General features: G+C 43.1%; 1 protein-coding gene across 1 annotated transcript in view; it reads right to left on the reverse strand.

Moving 5' to 3' along the window:
* reck (reversion-inducing-cysteine-rich protein with kazal motifs) overlaps positions 1-20,341 on the reverse strand; it is a 102,516-nt gene that overhangs the window by 69,109 nt on the left and 13,066 nt on the right. The window contains exons 2-3 of the mRNA XM_077224979.1: positions 10,252-10,313; positions 5,821-5,895 (exon numbers count right to left, since the gene is read on the reverse strand). Of these exons, the coding sequence (XP_077081094.1) occupies positions 5,821-5,895; positions 10,252-10,313 (137 nt within the window). The remainder of the gene's footprint in view (positions 1-5,820; positions 5,896-10,251; positions 10,314-20,341) is intronic.

Consider the following 20,341-nt stretch of genomic DNA (forward strand, 5'->3'; position numbering starts at 1 on the left):
CAGATGTCGGGTCCGAAAGAAGCAGTTTTCGGTTCAGTGCACTGGTGATTCGAAACTGCACCAGTTCTTGAGAATCGCTTTAGCAAAACGGCGCTGATCGCGCGCACGAGAGAGAAATAGCAGTGTGCAAGTGGGAGGAGCGTAGTGTGTGAAGAGTGATGATCGGAGTTGGTCACAAGTGAAGAAGAAATGGTTCGCGTTTGTGCCGCTCCGAATTATGGCAACAGAATGCGAAAATACAAGAACTTATTTTCATCGTCTTCCTTTCCATGACCTCGAGATTCTGCAGTTGTGGCTAGTTGTACTTCAACTTGATGCGCAAACTCCCATACAAGTACTGCGCGCTAAAGATTACCGCATTTGCAGCAAACACTTTGACAAGGATGACTACACAGACACAACACAGCGGGGCCGGTTGAAGAAAAAAGTGATTCCATGGACGAAGACGTGTGCAACCACTGTGGAGGTAATGTAAACTTTATTTATCCTTCCATTTGGGCGCTGTGTTGTGTCTGTGTAGTCATCCTTGTACGACACAAACGCGAACCATTTCTTCTTCACCTGCACACTGCTATTTACCTTTTAGCTTTAGCTTTAGCTTACGCTACGGGAAAGATTCATCTTCTCGAGATACTGAAGCCAAAAAATTATCCTTAATTTTGTATTCATTGTCAACGCAGTGCAGCAGCTAGCAGACCTAGAGCAGGCCATCTCGCGTGCTCATTGGCTGCCCTGCGGGCAACTGCTGCAGCCTACCAGTGAGCCCGGCGTGACGTCACGCCCAATGAAGGGCGCCCGAGCCTTCATAGCGTCACAGCCCGCTGGAATGGGCGTGGCTTAGCGTATAAAAGTAGGGGCTGTAGGCTGACTTCCCTGATTTTTCGTCTCTTCAGCGAGCTCTTCGCATCGCTGGATCTGAGAGGAGCCACCGCTGCTGTCGAACAGCGTACAGCCAGGAAGCCGGCCGTCTTCGCCACCTTAAGCCATCTGTGCGAGCTACGCTATCCGGCGACGTATCCTTTTGCCTGCTATATATATTCTAAAAGAGCAGCGAGCGTCTTTTTAAAGATGCCTCGCACTTCCTGCGGCTCGTGTAGATCCCTGCTCAGCGCCGGAGAACGCCACCTTATCTGCGCTCTCTGCCTGGGCCTGGAACACGCAGAGCTCGCCCTCGCGTCTGGGGGCTGCGAGCTCTGTGAGGAGCTTCCGCTGTCGACCCTGCGGGCTCGACTTGAGGCTTTCTCCTCACCGACGCTCAGCTGCCGCTTACGAGCCTCACTGCCGTCGCATCGGAGGATGAGGCCGAGGAACACGCCACGAAAGACTGCTGCTCTATCCTGGCATCGGACAGCGAGGAATGGTCGCTTCATTCCGCCACCTCATCGATCCAGGAATCTACCCGTACCCGCGCTAGAGCTGATGCGGAACTGATGCGCCTGCTGACACAGGCTGTTGACAGTCTCGGGCTCGAGTGGTCACTGCCAAAGGAACCCGCGCCGAACAGGCTCGACAGTTGTTTTCTTCAGAGTCGCCACCGCGCAGCTTCAGCAACTAGGCCCGCTCCATTCCTGCCGGAACTTCATTCGGAGCTGACGAAGTCGTGGAATACACCATTTTCCTCGAGATTTCAGTCACAGGCCTCCGTGTCGCTCTCCCAAGTGGACGGCGCCGTCGAGAAAGGGTACACAGCGATTCCCCCTGTGGAAGAGGCGGTCGCAGCGCACCTTTGCCCGCCCTCTGCGAGATGGCGGTCACGGTCAGCCCTCCCGTCTTAAGCCTGCAGAGCTACATCCGCCTTGGTCGGCCGTGCTTATGCCGCCTCCGGCCAGGCTGCGTCTGCTCTACACTCAATCGCTGTGCTACAGATCCTGCAAGCCAACCTCCTCCGTGAATGGGATGAGAAGGGCCGGGATCCAGCTGCAGTTACGGACCTGAGAAGTGCAACGGATCTCTCTCTCCGCGCCACCCAAGCCGCAGCCTAAGCCATCGGACGAGCCATGGCCGCGTTAACTGTGACAGAGAGGCACCTCTGGTTAACGCTCGCGGATATGAGGGAAACTGAGCGAGCCACCTTCCTGAACGCGCCGCTCTCCCCCACTGGTTTCTTCGGCCCAGCGGTGAACGGGATCGTTGACCGCTTCTCTGAGGTGCAGAAGACCACGCTGGCCATGAACCTCTTCCTGCCGCGACGCTCGAGTTCCGCCACAGGCCGCTCTCGCGAGAGACAAAGCCAGCCTCCTGTGCGAACCAGCACCCAGCGTCCAGCACAGCCTCAGCCTCAGCCTTCGCAGCGACGTCAGGGCAGCCGCCCTAAACTGTCACAGACCGCCGCCCCCCAGAGGGCCTCGGCAAAGAATTACACTGAAGTCTGAGCACGCAAAGCCCTCCTAACAGAGAGAGAGAAAAGAGAGAGCGTGCTCCTGTTCAGTTTCACAAGCCCGCAAATGGCGGCGATCTGAACCCGGAGGCCATTCGCCCCCTAGCGGCTCACATAGTGGCGTGGGAAACTATCCCAGGGATTTCAGAATGGGTGCTGGGCACAATAAAGCAGGGCTATACACTTCAATTCATTCGCCGTCCCCCGCGCTTTCAAGCCCAGACCGCGAGGATAGTGAATGCGGAAGTAGCACACCTACTTCACACAGAAATAGCAAAGCTGCTGTGCAAAGGGGCTATAGAGAAGGTACCGCCTTCTCTGAGCGAGTCAGGCTTTTACAGCCGATATTTTCTCGTACCCAAGAAGGACGAAGCCTTCAGACCTATCCTAGATCTGAGACATTTGAACAAAGTGCTTGCAAAAAGACCGTTCAAAATGCTTACGACCAGGAAAATCCTCGCGCACGTTCGCCCGAGGGACTGGTTTATTTCTCTAGATCTGAAGGATGCCTATTTTCAGATTCAGATAATACCCCGTCACAGGCAATTTTTGAGATTCGCCTTCGACGGTCAGGTATATCAATACACCGTCCTGCCGTTCGGAGGTGCATGGACGCATTTACGAAGTGCATGGACGCGGCGCTTGCCCCCCTGAAAAGTCAGGGGCTGCGAATGATGAACTATCTGGATGATTGGCTGATATTGGCACAGTCAGAGACAGAACTGCTATCTCACAGGACAGTGCTTCTCAGTCATCTGGAAAGCTTGGGTCTCATGGTCAACTGGACCAAGAGCTCGTTACTGCACAGCCAGTCAATTTCCTTTTCTAGGAATAGAACTGGACTCGGTGACCATGACGGCTCGTTTATCGACACAGCATGCGCGCCGTGTTCGCCACCTAGCCGAATCTTTCCAGAAGGGCAGCTTTCTCCCTTTGAAAACATTTCAAAGGATTTTGGGCTGTATGGCATCAGCTGTAGCGGTGCTTCAGCTGGGCCTACTGCGCACGCGCCCGCTCCAACGCTGGTTGAATACTCGAGTGTCCCGCCGAGCCTGGCTGTCTGGCGGCCAGAAAATCAGAGTGACTCAGACCCGCATAGCGGCTCTGCAGCCCTGGTTAGTGGCCGACTGGTACCAGCAGGGAGTAAGGATGGGAACCATCTCTTATCGGAAAGTCATCTCGACAGACGCGTCCAACTCGGGTTGCGGCGCGCTGTTCGAGGGCAGACCGGTCTTTTGCCAGTGGTCAGACCAGGAGAAGGGTTTTCACATAAACTGTCTGGAGATGATAGCGGTCGAGAACGCGCTGAAGTGCTTCCTCCCATTCATACAGGACCAGCATGTTCTTGTCCATTCGGACAACATGTCTGTGGTGTCCTATGTAAACCGTCAGGGCGGTGTCAGATCCAGAAATCTCTGCAATCTGACGGAACGCCTCCTTATTTGGTCTCAGATGCACCTGCGCTTGCTGAGGGCGGCGCATGTGCCTGGCCATTTGAACGACGGCCCAGACAAACTGTCCAGGGACAATGTTCCCACAGGGGAATGGTCCCTGCACCCCCAAATGGTCCAGAAACTGTGGCGCCTATTCGGCAGAGTGGAAGTCGACCTATTTGCATCAAAAGACAACGCTCAATGCCCGACGTTCTTCTCGAATGAACGAGGACGCACTGGCCCAGATTTGGCCCAGCCTCCCGCTATATGCTTTCCCTCCGGTCTCTCTGTTACCACAGGTGATCAAGAGAATCAGGGAAACGCGCCACTCGGTGCTCCTCATAGCCCCTCGTTGGGAGAATCAGATTTGGTTCCCGGAACTAGCACGGCTGTCACATACAGCTCCGTGGCCGATTCCGGTTAGGGCAGATCTCCTCTCTCAGGCTCGCGGCACGATCTGGCATCCCCATCCAGAGCGCTGGTCTCTGCATGCATGGTTGATCAACGGGTACTCGTTGCCCTGCCAGAAGGAGTGATGAACACGATCACGCAGTCTAGAGCCCCTTCCACGAAAAGGCTCTACGCGTCTAAATGGTCTGTGTTTTCTGGATGGTGCACCGACAGAGGTCTGGACCCGCTGGCATGCGGGGTGGCGCATCTGCTCACCTTCCTAAAAGAGCTGTTGGATAAGGGAAGGGTCACCAAGGGTCTCGCCTCCTCGAAACAGAGCCTGTCCAGATGGATAGCGGATGCTATAGCAGCCGCTTACGCGTCAAAAGGTCTGCAATGCCCTCTGGGCATCAGGGCTCATTCCACGAGAGGCGTGGCCTCTTCGTGGGTATGGTCCAGTGGAATTTCTATCCATGACATATGTGTAGCGGCGGGCTGGAGCTCCCCGTCTACCTCGGTCAGGTTTTATAACCTAGAATGACTCAGCTCTCCTGGTTGAGCTGCACTAGTAGGGTATGTGCCATGTGCCTATACAGACCGGCGCGCTCGGTTACTAACGTAACCTCGGTTCTCTCTAGAGAGGGAACGAGTATTGCTTAACCGGCCGTGCTCACCGCCACGAGCGACTTCGCTTCAGTCGACGAAAAACCAGGGAAGTCAGCCTACAGCCCCTAGTTTTATACGCTAAACCACGCCCATTCCGGCGGGCTGTGACGCTATGAAGGCGCGGGCGCCCTTCATTGGGCGTGACGTCATGCCGGGCTCACTGGTAGACTGCAGCAGTTGCCCGCAGGGCAGCCAATGAGCACGCGAGATGGCCTGCTGTAGGTCTGCTAGCTGCTGCACTGCGTTGACAATGAATACAAAATTAAGGATAATTTTTTGGCTTCAGTATCTCGAGAAGATGAATCTTTCCCGTAGCGTAAGCTCTCTAGAGAGAACCGAGGTTACGTTAGTAACCGAGTATCGTTTTCACAGATGATCTCAGACATCATGGTTAATATTCAGTCCAACACATCATGCTGACAGGAAACTGACAGATAAAATACTCTCTTCACTTCGTCTAATTTATTTATGATCTATATTCACTGTTATGAATGCGGTGTGATGATGAAGAACAGCTTCAGTATCAGTGAAGCTCTTGTTAATGTGACTCTGACAGATAATCATAAGGACATCGGTGTTCTCTGGCGGACGCGACACAACCCCTCGACAAACAGCATGGAGCACAAAAACAATGTGGCTCTTGATGCATTAGAGTAAAAAACATGCTTGATCTGGAGTTTGAAATGCTTTCGAACACATTTAAAAGGTAGCAAGAGATTTTCTATGCTTCCAAAATCCATTTGCATCCATTTGGGTGAATTAGCGTCCAAATAAAATAGGCCTGAGGTTCCATGCGGATAATTACAGACTGAGTGTAACTGCAGGGTGGAGGACGTTCATGAAACACACCACAGCTCCACAGGAAGTGACAGCGCTCGTGTTTAGGACTTCCTGTGCTGCCACGGCGACGGCTTTAATGTAAACAGAGATTAGTAGAGTTGAAGAATGGCTTACCAGAGACTCTGGGCAGTAACTGGGCAAACGCAGGAGAAGATGCTTCAGACGCGACTCGCTCCTGATGCTCGCAAGCTGCAGGGGGAAAACACACAACGCTCAAACAAATACTCAAGTATTTCAATGTTTCAACTCTGGGTCATCATGTGACCCCTTGAAAACTGCAGATCTGGGTGTGTTTGTGTTTCTCTGGATGTGTGTGACGGGTCAGTAGCGTGTCTTTGGGAGAACGATCGAGAACAGTTCCAGTGAATAATGCATGCTGAAGGTTTTACAGCGCGGCTCATGGTTTGGCCAGTGTGTGTCTCTGTGTGGAAGGCTATTTAGTGACAAACAGGGAGAGAAAAGGAGGACATCTGGATTTGCTGGTAGATGTTTCAAATAATTTCTCTTTGCAAAAAAATAAAAATAAATTATAATTCGTTATGAGGAAATTGAGAGAACTGGCTGTACAAAAAATGCACTTTAATTTTTTTACTCTTTTCAGAGACTCCATCGTCAGTTGTAATCATGTGTCACTCTCTGACACTTGTCAGCCAATCAGAGGACACAGAGGCGGAGCTCTGACAGCTCCAACCAATCACATGAATTTGGAAAAACATTTGGAAACTATCATTATTTTAGCAATTCTATCGAGACATTAATGCATATATCTATGCTTTTCTACACTAATTTTCATAAAGCCATGAATGAAGGTTCAGTGTGCAGTACTTGTGTTACTATTAAAGCATTAATTGAAAATAGGGCTGCCAATTTTACATGGTAATTTAGCATAGTTAATTACTAAAACAAAAAGTTTTAAGTCCATAAAACATAATTTTCCTTTTTTTGTAATATCTATAATATTTAACACTTTCATCATCTGCCACAATAATATCTGATTTATCTCAATTTGTTTTTTTTTAGCAAAAAAATGAATAAACAATATTATAAATAAACAGGTATAATTTTAAATTAATTGAAAACATTTAATATTATGAATAGATTAATTGATTGATTTAGTAAGATAAATTAATTTAAAATTAAGATAACTGATTGATAGCTTTAATACAAGTACACTATCTATAAAAAATATATATATTTTTGAAGTATTTTAATAATACTGCACTTGCAGTCGTGTCCAAAAGTGCAACCGATGGATTTTTTAACCGTTTTTAATGACCCTACAAGTTCAGGTTTATGCAAAAAACAATACGGAGAAAAACAAAAAGCTGACAGGAAAAAGCAAACATTGACTACAACATAATCAGTTATTAATATTTTGTTGGTTCTCTCTCGTTTTTGCATGCATTCATAATTTCTTTGTATGACAGTCTGGATTAATTATTTTGTACAATTTGTCATTTGTCATGTTTCACTTTATCATTATCACAAATAAACTACGCCAAGCACAACTACGCATTATGACTACAAAATCTTTACCACATTCTGAATAATATTTGAAGAAAGGGTGAAGATGTCAGTCTCATCATCACTTATGGCCACAGCTGTATATAAACTCAAATGATGAACCCAGATGAACTGTGGTAAATGCATGTGAGTTTAGCTCACAAGAATATTATATTAAATACTTTATTTCTAATCTACATACAGTCTATTTCTATTTGAGTGTAATTATATGAGATTTTTCATGACTTTAATGTAATATTTGAGCTGTGTTTTCCAGAAGCAAGAACAGCTGCCTGCATCAAAGGAAAGCGGTGACCCCGCCCACACGAGCAGCAAGAGGTGTGACTCCGCCCACAATACTTGTGCCCCCACCCACACGAGCAGTGACTTCACCCACAAGAGGTGTGATTCCACCCACAATATATGCGCCCCGCCCACACGAGCATTGATTCCGCCCACAATAGAAGTGTCTCCGCCCACAAGATGTGTGACCCCACCCACAATATATGTGCCCCCGCCCACATGAGCAGTGACTCCGCCCACAATAGAAGTGACTCCGCCCACAATAGGTGTGACTCCACCCACAATATATGTGCCCACACTAGCAGTGACTCCACCCACACTAGCAGTGACTCCGCCCACATGAGCAGTGACTCCGCCCACAAGAGGTGTGACTCCACCCACAATATATGTGCCCCCGCCCACACGAGCAGTGACTCCGCCCACAATAGAAGTGACTCCGCCCACAAGATGTGTGACTCCACCCACAATATATGTGCCCACACTAGCAGTGACTCCACCCACAAGAGGTGTGACTCCACCCACAATATATGTGCCCCAACCCACACGGGCAGTGACTCCACCCACAATATATGTGCCCACACTAGCAGTGACTCCACCCACACTAGCAGTGACTCTGCCCACAAGAGGTGTGACTCCACCCACAATATTTGTGCCCCCACCCACACGGGCAGTGACTCCGCCCACACTAGCAGTGACTCCAACCACATTAGGTGTGCCCCCACCCACACAAGCAGTGACTCCGCCCACAATAGCTGAGACTCCGCCCCCAGCACAAAGAGCGGCCCCTCAGATAAATGGAGCTGGAAAGTTTCCCTCACTCTCTCTCCTCTTCATGTTTTGTTCTGAGGGTAAATCAATGGCGGGTGCCAGCAGAACTTCTAAAGGTCTCTTCTCCTCTTCTCAAAGTCTCTTCAAAGCATCGGCTGTCCATTAGGATGAAACGTTCTGGCGATTACCATCCGCACGTACCCTCCACGCTCGCTCTCTAACAAGGTGTCATTATTCTCTTCTCCTAATCTCCTCTTTTACACACACCGTCTCCCATCTGATGGGCTTTTAGCTTTCCTTCGGCTAGTTCTTTAATGCTGTTTTCTGTATGTTTTGATCCTGTGGTCACTGGCAGGACAGTGTTTCTCTGGGTTAGAGAGGGTTAACAGCGCTCCAACTACTGACTGACCCGCTTGAACTTCATCAAAAGCTCCATTCAGAAGTGTGTTTCATGTCCTCGATTCTGGTTGGGACGAAGAGTACAAAACAAACTGAAAGAGACAGCTTTTATTTGCTCTTTTTCATCACTTTTTTCACCTTCAAAGGAAGAACATCTCACCATTATATATCCAGAACAGCTCCGCAATAATATTGTGTTTGCTATTATTCATGCCTGTTTTGAACGAAATTATCTTTTTCAACTTTCTCTATGATAAATGTTTTGGCCTAAAATGATCATTAAAATATGGCAGTCTCTCAGTATAATATTACTATCTGAAGTTATCAAAAAAAGCTTTTTGAAGGATCTACACATATTAAAAAAATAGAAAAATATTAAATAATAGAACTGGTGCTCTTCGTCTGGTGGTCATAAATGACCAAATTTATTTATTTTATGTCAATGAAGGGAATGTACTTTTTAAATGTTAAATTAAAGAAATATATTTTGTATTTTTAGGGGATTTTATGGTACTTCATTATATATTTATGCTTTATTTCTAATCTAATTATTTTCTTTTTGAGCATAGACCTGAAAAATAAATGTCCAACTTAAACTGTGGTAAATCTTGAATGCTTTAAAGCACAGACTGAAGTTTGATCTCTTTTTAAAGACCACGCTTGGGAAATTATTGCTGAAGTAAAAAAAGTTTTAAAAAAAGTGAACTTTAAAAAAAGTTACAGAATTTTACATTCATTGTTATGAAAAATGGACAAAAATACTATTTTCAATTTTTATATGCAATCTATATTTTCAAGAAAATCAAAGTCATAAATCTAAACAAGTTGTGTTAAAAACTAGAGCCTGATATCTCAAAAAATAAGCGAGCTTTCAGTGAGATTTAGTTCGGCCGCAGTACCAAACGCTTCCACTGGAGGAAATTCGTCTCACTTCCAATGCGCTTATCTTTGACCGCGAGGAGCACAGGTGTGACTATTTTTTACAGGACCAATCAAGCCTGTTCGAATCATGTCCATGATTTTTGTGTGTGTTCACATAGCAAGTGCCAAAACCTTTACCAATGTTAGATCTTAAATCTTAAAAATGTTAGATCTTTTCCACAAAGTAAAGCTGCCAGTTAATTCATCTGGCACATTTATTAATAAAAAAATAATGCAATAAAAATTAACACATTAATGCAAATGTACAATTCATGCCCCCTGACCCGTACATATATTCCAAATTTATGTAATATTATTGACTGAATTTTTGTCATGTCTCTTCAATGATTCACTTAATATTCTTTTAGTCAGAAAATAGTGATTATATGTGATTAATTGGATGATTTTTTGTGACTTTATAGACATCTCTCTCAAACAGTATTCAGATAATAACCAGGGATATTATATGAGAACACTGAGAGTCACATTCCCTTTTGTTTCAACTCAGATTTGTCCTTGAAAGGTCTGAGATAAAGAACCATTTTTCCTTCATTACATGTTTGTGGAAGCCTTTCTCTATATGGCCAGAGCGGCATTAATGGCATTAATGTCTTCATATGTTTTTGCATCAGTTGTGTGAGTGTGTCATACCTGTTCACACGCTCCTTTACACTGAGGAAAGAGTTCTGCAGCATGATGGCAGCAGGCGGGATCTGGAGAGAGAGAGAGAGAGAGAGGGAGAGAGAGAGAGATAGACAGAGAGAGAGAGAGAGCAAGTTCAGTCCATCCCATCCAATGCACTCCCAACATATTTCACTTTAAGCCCCGCTGACGGAGAATACCTTTTGTCGGCACTTTGTATTCACCCATAAATAGTCTGTCTACTGTGTAAGTATCTTGAAATGGGCAGTTGGCAGTTAATCATTATGGGATTTCACTTCTCCTCACACTATATTTGGACATTTACTGAAGCTCTGGTTAGGTTTAAATCCACATCAATGCTACACTCAAAGAAAAGTCCATAAAAATAGCTGTTAATATAAAAGAATTTTTTTTATAAAATTTATAAAATTTAATATAAAAAAAATTTCACAGGTGTTTTATTTGTGTTTTGAATCACACATTGCACTGCATCGTGTTTTAGGGTGAAATTACAGTAAATATCTGTAAACATAACAGATAACGTGCAGGCAGAAAATTACCAGCACCTTTTCCGTTTTTGTTTTTCTACAAATTTTTTTTCCTACAGTGAATGAATTTCCTGAAATACCCAAATAAAGATAAAAATATTCTTCGTCCTGGTGCAACAAAACTACGGGAGAAACATCAGTTTCTGAGAGACAAAGTTTGAGCTTCCTACTATAGGAAAACAATATAGAATGAGACCTGAAGTCAATTAGGACATTTCAATATAAAGCAATTGAGAATACATTTGATCAGTGTGTGGCGTCACATGTAAATGGTTGCATTCAGGCAGATGTACATAATGATAAAACTTGAAATGCACTACAGTTCAATATGAATTAACTATAACAGTAACATTAACTGTGACAGTAACACTAACTTTAATTGTAACTGTAACAACACTAACCGTAACAGTAGCTGTAACAGTAACACTTACACTAACTTTAACTGTAACATTAACAATAACAGTAACACTAACTGTAACAGTAGCAGTAACACTTACGTAACAGTAACACTAACAGTAGCAGTGACACTTACGTAACACTAACAGTAACAGTAACACTCGCAGTAACACATGCTAACAGTAACAGTAGCAGTAACACTAACAGTAACAGTAGCAGTAACAGTAACACTCACGTAACAGTAACACTCACGTAACAGTAACACTAACAGTAACACTAACAGTAGCAGTAACACTCACGTAACAGTAACACTAACAGTAACAGTAGCAGTAACACTAACAGTAACAGTAGCAGTAACACTCACGTAACAGTAACACTAACAGTAACAGTAGCAGTAACACTAACAGTAACAGTAGCAGTAACACTCACGTAACAGTAACACTAACAGTAACACTAACAGTAGCAGTAACACTCACGTAACAGTAACACTAACAGTAACACTAACAGTAGCAGTAACACTCACGTAACAGTAACACTAACAGTAACACTAACAGTAGCAGTAACACTCACGTAACAGTAACACTAAAAGTAACACTAACCGTAGCAGTAACACTTACGAAACACTAACAGTAACAGTAACACTCTAACCGTAGCAGTAACACTTACGTAACACTAACAGTAACAGTAACACTCGCAGTAACACTAACAGTTACAGTAACAGTAACACTCACGTAACAGTAACACTAACAGTAACACTAACAGTAGCAGTAACACTCACGTAACAGTAACACTAACAGTAACAGTAACACTAACAGTAACAGTAACACTAACAGTAACACTAACAGTAACACTAACAGTAGCAGTAACACTTACGTAACACTAACAGTAACAGTAACACTCGCAGTAACACACACTAACAGTAATGCTAACAGTAACACTAACAGTAACAGTAGCAGTAACAGTAACAGTAACAATTACACACACTAACACTAACACTAACACAAATACTATCTAATAATAACAATAACACTCACACTAACTAACAGTAACACTAACTAACAGTAACACTCACACTAACACTAACAGTAACACTAACAGTAGCAGTAACATTTACGTAACACTAACAGTAACAGTAACACTCGCAGTAACACACGCTAACAGTAACACTAACAGTAACACTAACAGTAACAGTAACAGTAACAATAACACACACTAACACTAACACTAACACAAATACTATCTAATAATAACAATAACACTCATACTAACTAACAGTAACACTAACAGTAACACTCACACTAACACTAACTAACAGTAACACTAACACTAACTAACAGTAACACTCACATTAACTAACAGTAACACTAACACTAACTAACAGTAACACTCACACTAACTAAAAGTAACACTCACACTAACTAACAGTAACACTAACACTCACACTAACTAACAGTAACACTCCCACTAACTAACAGTAACACTAACACTCACACTAACTAACAGTAACACTCACACTAACTAACAGTAACACTAACACTCACACTAACTAACAGTAACACTAACACTCACACTAACTAACAGTAACACTCACACTAACTAACAGTAACACTCACACTAACTAACAGTAACACTCACACTAACTAACAGTAACACTAACATTCACACTAACACTAAAGCACCAGACAAAGGAATTTGAGAGATATCCAACAGGAAAATGCATGTGAGAATGCGATCAGACTGAGAGAAGACGTGAAGCAGAGCGGGAGAAGCGCCATTGTGTGTGAGCGACTGTTTGCTTATAATAATCACGAGGGAGAGTTGTGGCTTTGAGAACTTAAGAAAAATATATTCTCATCTGTTTATTCTCCTCCGGAAAAGTCATCATTATCAAAATGAAGTACTTTCATCTCAGCCCAGACTCATCCAGGCTGATTCCTTTCATCAGTGTGATTGGATCTGTCTTGTGTGCACTGCTAAGTGCTCTTCTTCAGGGCTGTAGTGCGCTTCTCTGGACGATCTGCTTTCTGTCTCACAGCATCTGGCTTTCAATAAGCAGAAGTGAGATACGCCTTTCCCTTCATGCTTTCCACACCGTGATTTATCTAGCTGACACCCGTGCTTTCTGAACACGTGTGAGAATGGACAGGCAGTGTGAAACGAGTTGTTGTTCTGAGTTCGAGGAATAGAGGTAAACCACTGAATGAACGCAGTCGTCTGCATTGATGGCTTCATGGCCCTGTTATCAACATTCATGATGAATATACAGTCCCAGTGTGAGTAAAAGGAACACTAGTGCTTTAGTGTACTATAAAGTAAAAGGTTTATTTAACTTCAGATGCATTTAGTGCATGAAGTCAGTGATCCATTAGACAAGAACATTCATGTCTTCAGTTATTCCAATACTGACTGGGCTTTCTGAAGCTGCTGAGGCTGAAGATGCTGATCGATTGGGTTGAGCGGCTGTCTTCAGTGTGTTACTTTCCTGATCGAGTATAATCGATCGAAAGTGAGTAAAGAAGAAGGTAAAGTGAGTAAAGAAGAAGGTAAAGTGAGTAAAGGGGAAGGTGAAGTGAGTAAAGGAGAAGGTAAAGTGAGTAAAGGAGAAGGTAAAGTGAGTAGTGAGTAAAGGAGAAGGTAAAGTGAGTAGTGAGTAAAGGAGAAGGTAAAGTGAGTAAAGGGGAAGGTGAAGTGAGTAAAGGAGAAGGTAAAGTGAGTAAAGGAGAAGGTAAAGTGAGTAGTGAGTAAAGGAGAAGGTAAAGTGAGTAGTGAGTAAAGGAGAAGGTAAAGTGAGTAAAGCAGAAGGTAAAGTGAGTAAAGGAGAAGGTAAAGTGAGTAGTGAGTAAAGGAGAAGGTAAAGTGAGTAAAGCAGAATGTAAAGTGAGTAAAGGAGAAGGTAAAGTAGAAGGTATAGTGAGTAAAGGGGAAGGTAAAGTGAGTAAAGGAGAAGGTAAAGTGAGTAAAGTAGAAGGTAAAGTGAGTAAAGGAGAAGGTAAAGTGAGTACAGCAGAAGGTAAAGTGAGTAAAGGAGAAGGTAAAGTGAGTAAAGGACAAGGTAAAGTGAGTACGCCAGAAGGTAAAGTGAGAAAAGGAGAAGGTAAAGTGAGTAAAAGAGAAGGTAAAGAGAGTAAAGGAGAAAGTAAAGTGAGTACAGCAGAAGGTAAAGTGAGTAAAGGAGAAGGTAAAGTGAGTAAAGGGGAATGTAAAGTGAGTACAGCAGAAGGTAAAGTGAGTGAAGGAGAAGGTAATGTGAGTAAAGAAGAATGTAAAGTGAGTAAAGGAGAAGGTAATGTGAGTAAAGGAGAAGGTAAAGTGAGTACAGCAGAAGGTAAAGTGAGTAAAGGAGAAGGTAAAGTGAGTACAGCAGAAGGTAAAGTGAGTAAAGGAGAAGGTAAAGTGAGTACAGCAGAAGGTAAAGTGAGTAAAGGAGAAGGTAAAGTGAGTACAGCAGAAGGTAAAGTGAGTAAAGGAGAAGGTAAAGTGAGTAAAGGAGAAGGTAAAGTGAGTACAGCAGAAGGTAAAGTGAGTAAAGGAGAAGGTAAAGTGAGTACAGCAGAAGGTAAAGTGAGTAAAGGAGAAGGTAAAGTGAGTACAGCAGAAGGTAAAGTGAGTAAAGGGGAAGGTAAAGTGGGTAAAGCAGAAGGTAAAGTGAGTAAAGGGGAAGGTAAAGTGAGTACAGCAGAAGGTAAAGTGAGTAAAGGAGAAGGTAAAGTGAGTACAGCAGAAGGTAAAGTGAGTGAAGGAGAAGGTAATGTGAGTAAAGAAGAAGGTAAAGTGAGTAAAGGAGAAGGTAAAGTGAGTAAAGGAGAAGGTAAAGTGAGTAAAGCAGAAGGTAAAGTGAGTGAAGGAGAAGGTAAAGTGAGTAAAGGAGAAGGTAAAGTGAGTAAAGGAGAAGGGAAGTGAGTAAAGCAGAAGGTAAAGTGAGTAAAGGAGAAGGTAAAGTGAGTAAAGGGGTAGGTAAAGTGAGAACAGCAGAAGGTAAAGTGAGTAAAGGAGAAGGTAAAGTGAGTAAAGGAGAAGGTAAAGTGAGTAAAGCAGAAGGTAAACTGAGTAAAGGAGAAGGTAAAGTGACTAAAGGAGAAGGTAAAGTGAGTAAAGCAGAAGGTAAAGTGAGTACAGCAGAAGGTGATGTGAGTAAAGGAGAAGGTAAAGTGAGTAAAGGAGAAGGTAAAGTGAGTAAAGGAGAAGGTAAAGTGAGTACAGCAGAAGGTAAAGTGAGTAAAGGAGAAGGTAAAGTGAGTAAAGGAGAAGGTAAAGTGAGTAAAGCAGAAGGTAAAGTGAGTAAAGGGGAAGGTAAAGTGAGTAAAGGGGAAGGTAAAGTGAGTACAGCAGAAGGTAAAGTGAGTGAAGGAGAAGGTAATGTGAGTAAAGCAGAAGTTAAAGTGAGTAAAGGAGAAGGTAAAGTGAGTAAAGGAGAAGGTAAAGTGAGTAAAGGAGAAGGTTAAGTGAGTAAAGGGGAAGGTAAAGTGAGTACAGCAGAAGGTAAAGTGAGTAAAGGAGAAGGTAAAGTGAGTACAGCAGAAGGTAAAGTGAGTGAAGGAGAAGGTAATGTGAGTAAAGAAGAAGGTAAAGTGAGTAAAGGAGAAGGTAAAGTGAGTAAAGGAGAAGGTAAAGTGAGTAAAGCAGAAGGTAAAGTGAGTGAAGGAGAAGGTAAAGTGAGTAAAGGAGAAGGTAAAGTGAGTAAAGCAGAAGGTAAAGTGAGTGAAGGAGAAGGTAAAGTGAGTGAAGGAGAAGGTAAAGTGAGTAAAGGAGAAGGTAAAGTGGGTAAAGGAGAAGGTAAAGTGAGTAAAGGGGAAGGTAAAGTGAGTACAGCAGAAGGTAAAGTGAGTAAAGGAGAAGGTAAAGTGAGTAAAGGAGAAGGTAAAGTGAGTAAAGGAGAAGGTAAAGTGAGTAAAGGAGAAGGTAAAGCGAGTAAAGGAGAAGGTAAAGTGAGTAAAGGAGAAGGTAAAGTGGGTAAAGGAGAAGGTAAAGTGAGTAAAGGGGAAGGTAAAGTGAGTACAGCAGAAGGTAAAGTGAGTAAAGGAGAAGGTAAAGTGAGTAAAGGAGAAGGTAAAGTGAGTAAAGGAGAAGGTAAAGTGAGTAAAGGAGAAGGTAAAGTAAGTAAAGCAGAAGGTAAAGTGGGTAAAGGAGAAGGTAAAGTGAGTAAAGGGGAAGGTAAAGTGAGTACAGCAGAAGGTAAAGTGAGTAAAGGAGAAGGTAAAGTGAGTAAAGGAGAAGGTAATGTGAGTAAAGGAGAAGGTAAAGTGAGTAAAGCAGAAGGTAAACTGAGTAAAGGAGAAGGTAAAGTGACTAAAGGAGAAGGTAAAGTGAGTAAAGCAGAAGGTAAAGTGAGTACAGCAGAAGGTAAAGTGAGTAAAGGAGAAGGTAAAGTGAGTAAAGGAGAAGGTAAAGTGAGTAAAGGAGAAGGTAAAGTGAGTAAAGGAGAAGGTAAAGTGAGTAAAGCAGAAGGTAAACTGAGTAAAGGAGAAGGTAAAGTGAGTAAAGGAGAAGGTAAAGTGAGTAAAGGAGAAGGTAAAGTGAGCACAGCAGAATGTAAAGTGAGTAAAGGAGAAGGTAAAGTGAGTAAAGGAGAAGGTAAAGTGAGTAAAGCAGAAGGTAAAGTGAGTAAAGGGGAAGGTAAAGTGAGTAAAGGGGAAGGTAAAGTGAGTAAAGGGGAAGGTAAAGTGAGTACAGCAGAAGGCAAAGTGAGTGAAGGAGAAGGTAATGTGAGTAGTGAGTAAAGCAGAAGGTAAAGTGAGTTAAGCAGAAGGTAAAGTGAGTAAAGAAGAAGGTAAAGTGAGTAAAGGAGAAGGTAAAGTGAGTAAAGGAGAAGGTAAAGTGAGTAAAGGGGAAGGTAAAGTGAGTACAGCAGAAGGCAAAGTGAGTGAAGGAGAAGGTAATGTGAGTAGTGAGTAAAGCAGAAGGTAAAGTGAGTTAAGCAGAAGGTAAAGTGAGTAAAGAAGAAGGTAAAGTGAGAAAAGGAGAAGGTAAAGTGAGTAAAGGAGAAGGTAAGGCATACATGTGTCAACTGCTCCCGATCCTCAGCTTTACAACACACACACACTCCCTGACTGCTGTCCAGAAGGCCATCATTGACACCCTCAAGCAAGAGGGTAAGACACAGAAAGACATTTCTGAACAAATAGGCTGTTCCCAGAGTGCTGTATCAAGGCACCTCAGTGGGAAGTCTGTGGGAAGGAAAAAGTGTGGCAAAAAACGCTGCACAACGAGAAGAAGTGACCGGACCCTGATGAAGATTGTGGAGAAGGACCGATTCCAGACCTTGGGGGACCTGCGGAAGCAGTGGACTGAGTCTGGAGTAGAAACATCCAGAGCCACCGTGCACAGGCGTGTGCAGGAAATGGACTACAGGTGCCGCATTCCCCAGGTCAAGCCACTTTTGAACCAGAAACAGCGGCAGAAGCGCCTGACCTGGGCTACAGAGAAGCAGCACTGGACTGTTGCTCAGTGGTCCAAAGTACTTTTTTTCGGATGAAAGCAAATTTTGCATGTCATTCGGAAATCAAGGTGCCAGAGTCTGGAGGAAGACTGGGGAGAAGGAAATGCCTGAAGTCCAGTGTCAAGTACCCACAGTCAGTGATGGTCTGGGGTGCCATGTCAGCTGCTGGTGTTGGTCCACTGTGTTTTATCAAGGGCAGGGTCAATGCAGCTAGCTATCAGGAGATTTTGGAGCACTTCATGCTTCCATCTGCTGAAAAGCTTTATGGAGATGAAGATTTCATTTTTCAGCACGACCTGGCGCCTGCTCACAGTGCCAAAACCACTGGTAAATGGTTTACTGACCATGGTATTAGTGTGCTCAATTGGCCTGCCAACTCTCCTGACCTGAACCCCATAGAGAATCTGTGGGATATTGTGAAGAGAAAGTTGAGAGACGCAAGACCCAACACTCTGGATGAGCTTAAGGCCGCTATCGAAGCATCCTGGGCCTCCATAACACCTCAGCAGTGCCACAGGCTGATTGCCTCCATGCCACGCCGCATTGAAGCAGTCATTTCTGCAAAAGGATTCCCGACCAAGTATTGAGTGCATAACTGAACATAATTATTTGAAGGTTGACTTTTTTTGTATTAAAAACACTTATTTTATTGGTCGGATGAAATATTTAAATTTTTTGAGATAGGAATTTTGGGTTTTCATGAGCTGTATGCCCAAATCATCAGTATTAAAACAATAAAAGACCTGAAATATTTTAGATGGTGTGCAATGAATCTAAAATATATGAAAGTTTAATTTTTATCATTACATTAGGGAAAATAATGAACTTTACCACAATATGCTAATTTTTTGAGAAGGACCTGTATATATATATATATATATATATATATATATATATATATATATATATATATATATATATATATACATATATTCATAATACTGAATCGGTTCTAGAACATCAAAAGAAAAGGTGATGATGAACATTTAGGCCAGCCAGTCATGATGTTTGGGGGTCCTATATGACATATTAGTTTTACATGAAAAAAACGATGCGTGTTTGACTTTTTCAATATAGAGAGGAGGACAGAAAGAGGAGAGAAGTTAGTATTAAAAGGGCTGGCGCTCATATTCACACTTGAATTCCTGGTCAATTCACAGGCTTCCTGGTCAAAGTGTCGTGGCCTTCACCAATAACAGAAGGAATGGGTTAAAGATGTCTAAGACAGAAGAGCTCTTAGTGATGAACTCGTGTTCACTAGCAACTCCTGCATTGTTTTCTGAAACATTGGCTAACCAGAATACGATTGGTTATTCCTGAGCTTGGTGGCAAATATCGTCAATATTACAATACTTTACCCCATTATAACAGTAATATCCATTATGATAATACAGCCTTGTGTGAAAACTGAATTTCTGCTGTGTTTTTTCTAGAGTTTAGATTTAAACTTTAAATCTAAATCAAATTTACACTGCAAAGGAAGCACAAAGCGCTTCTGACTGTTTAATGCTGCATTTACACTTACACAGCAACTTTACACAGTATGTCTTTACACTGTAAAAAAGTATTGTTAGTTTAACTTAAAGTAAGTAACCTGGTTGCCTTTAAAATTATAGTTAATACAATGAAGGAGATTGGTTTAATCAACAGAAACACAAAATATTATGTTATCTGAACCACATAAATTATCTAAGTTGATTTGACAAAAAAACAATGTTGTGGTAAGTCATGAAAATATTTTTTTACAGTTTCCACAGAATGTTGAGAATGGAGAGATAAAGACGTGAATATCTCTCCTTGAGTTGAGACTTTAGAAAATGCTGTTTTTTAAAGAATAAAACATGTGTTACAAAACCGAACACAATGTTGATAAGCGCTGCGATTTTCAATTTGAAGGATTTTGAATTGTAAAATTCTTCTCAAATTAGCATAAAAGTGCAGCTAGCAGTGCAAAGCGTGGTAAAAGTGAAGGAAAGCAGGGTGATTTGAGTGTCTTTGTTCGGGTCGGCCCGGGTCTCCTAACGAGCTGGAGTTTTAATGACCCGCTGGAGGTGCACTGGAGCATTCAGAGCTGTTACGGTCTCAGTCTATGGGCTTTGTGTTCGAAGAGAGGAACGCTAGACATTCAGCTCAGACCCGACGCATTACTTGATGCTGGGCAAAAGATGAAAAATCCATGGAAACTGCTGGAGTGGCAGTGGAGTAAGAGTTTCCCGAGTCTGGTGGAGAAAACCCTGCATCTGTCGCTGACTGGGTCGAGCAGCTTTACATTATACAAGTCCAGGGTGAATTGTGCAGTGAAGCCGACTGTGTCTCACAGCGAGACCTTTAATGAACAATGACAGATACACACAGATCCTCATAATGGAGACTGGGAGAAACGGCCCATTAGTGAACGCAACATTGCATCAACATATTGAGGAAAGCACACATAACATAAAGATATGCTATTCCTTCATGATTTTAGAAAGTGTAAAACACAGAGCTACAGATCATTATCCATTGGAAGAAAGTGTGAGCTTGAGCGAGAGGCGTCCGAAACATGGTTGGTTCTCTAAAGAACGTTTCAGTGAGCAGTTCTTAAAAGAACCATTTTTTCTAAGAGTGAAGAACATTTAACTCTTTCCCCGCCACTGATGGAATTTTCAAGCAATCCATGATTTGATTGTTATACGGTGCACATCTTCTGCAAGAGTACTGAATCTCTGGATCAAAACAC

Source organism: Siphateles boraxobius, unplaced genomic scaffold (genome assembly GCF_051911475.1).
Source record: "Siphateles boraxobius isolate OS27281-9 unplaced genomic scaffold, OSU_SipBor_1 97, whole genome shotgun sequence".
Lineage (NCBI taxonomy): Eukaryota > Metazoa > Chordata > Actinopteri > Cypriniformes > Leuciscidae > Siphateles > Siphateles boraxobius.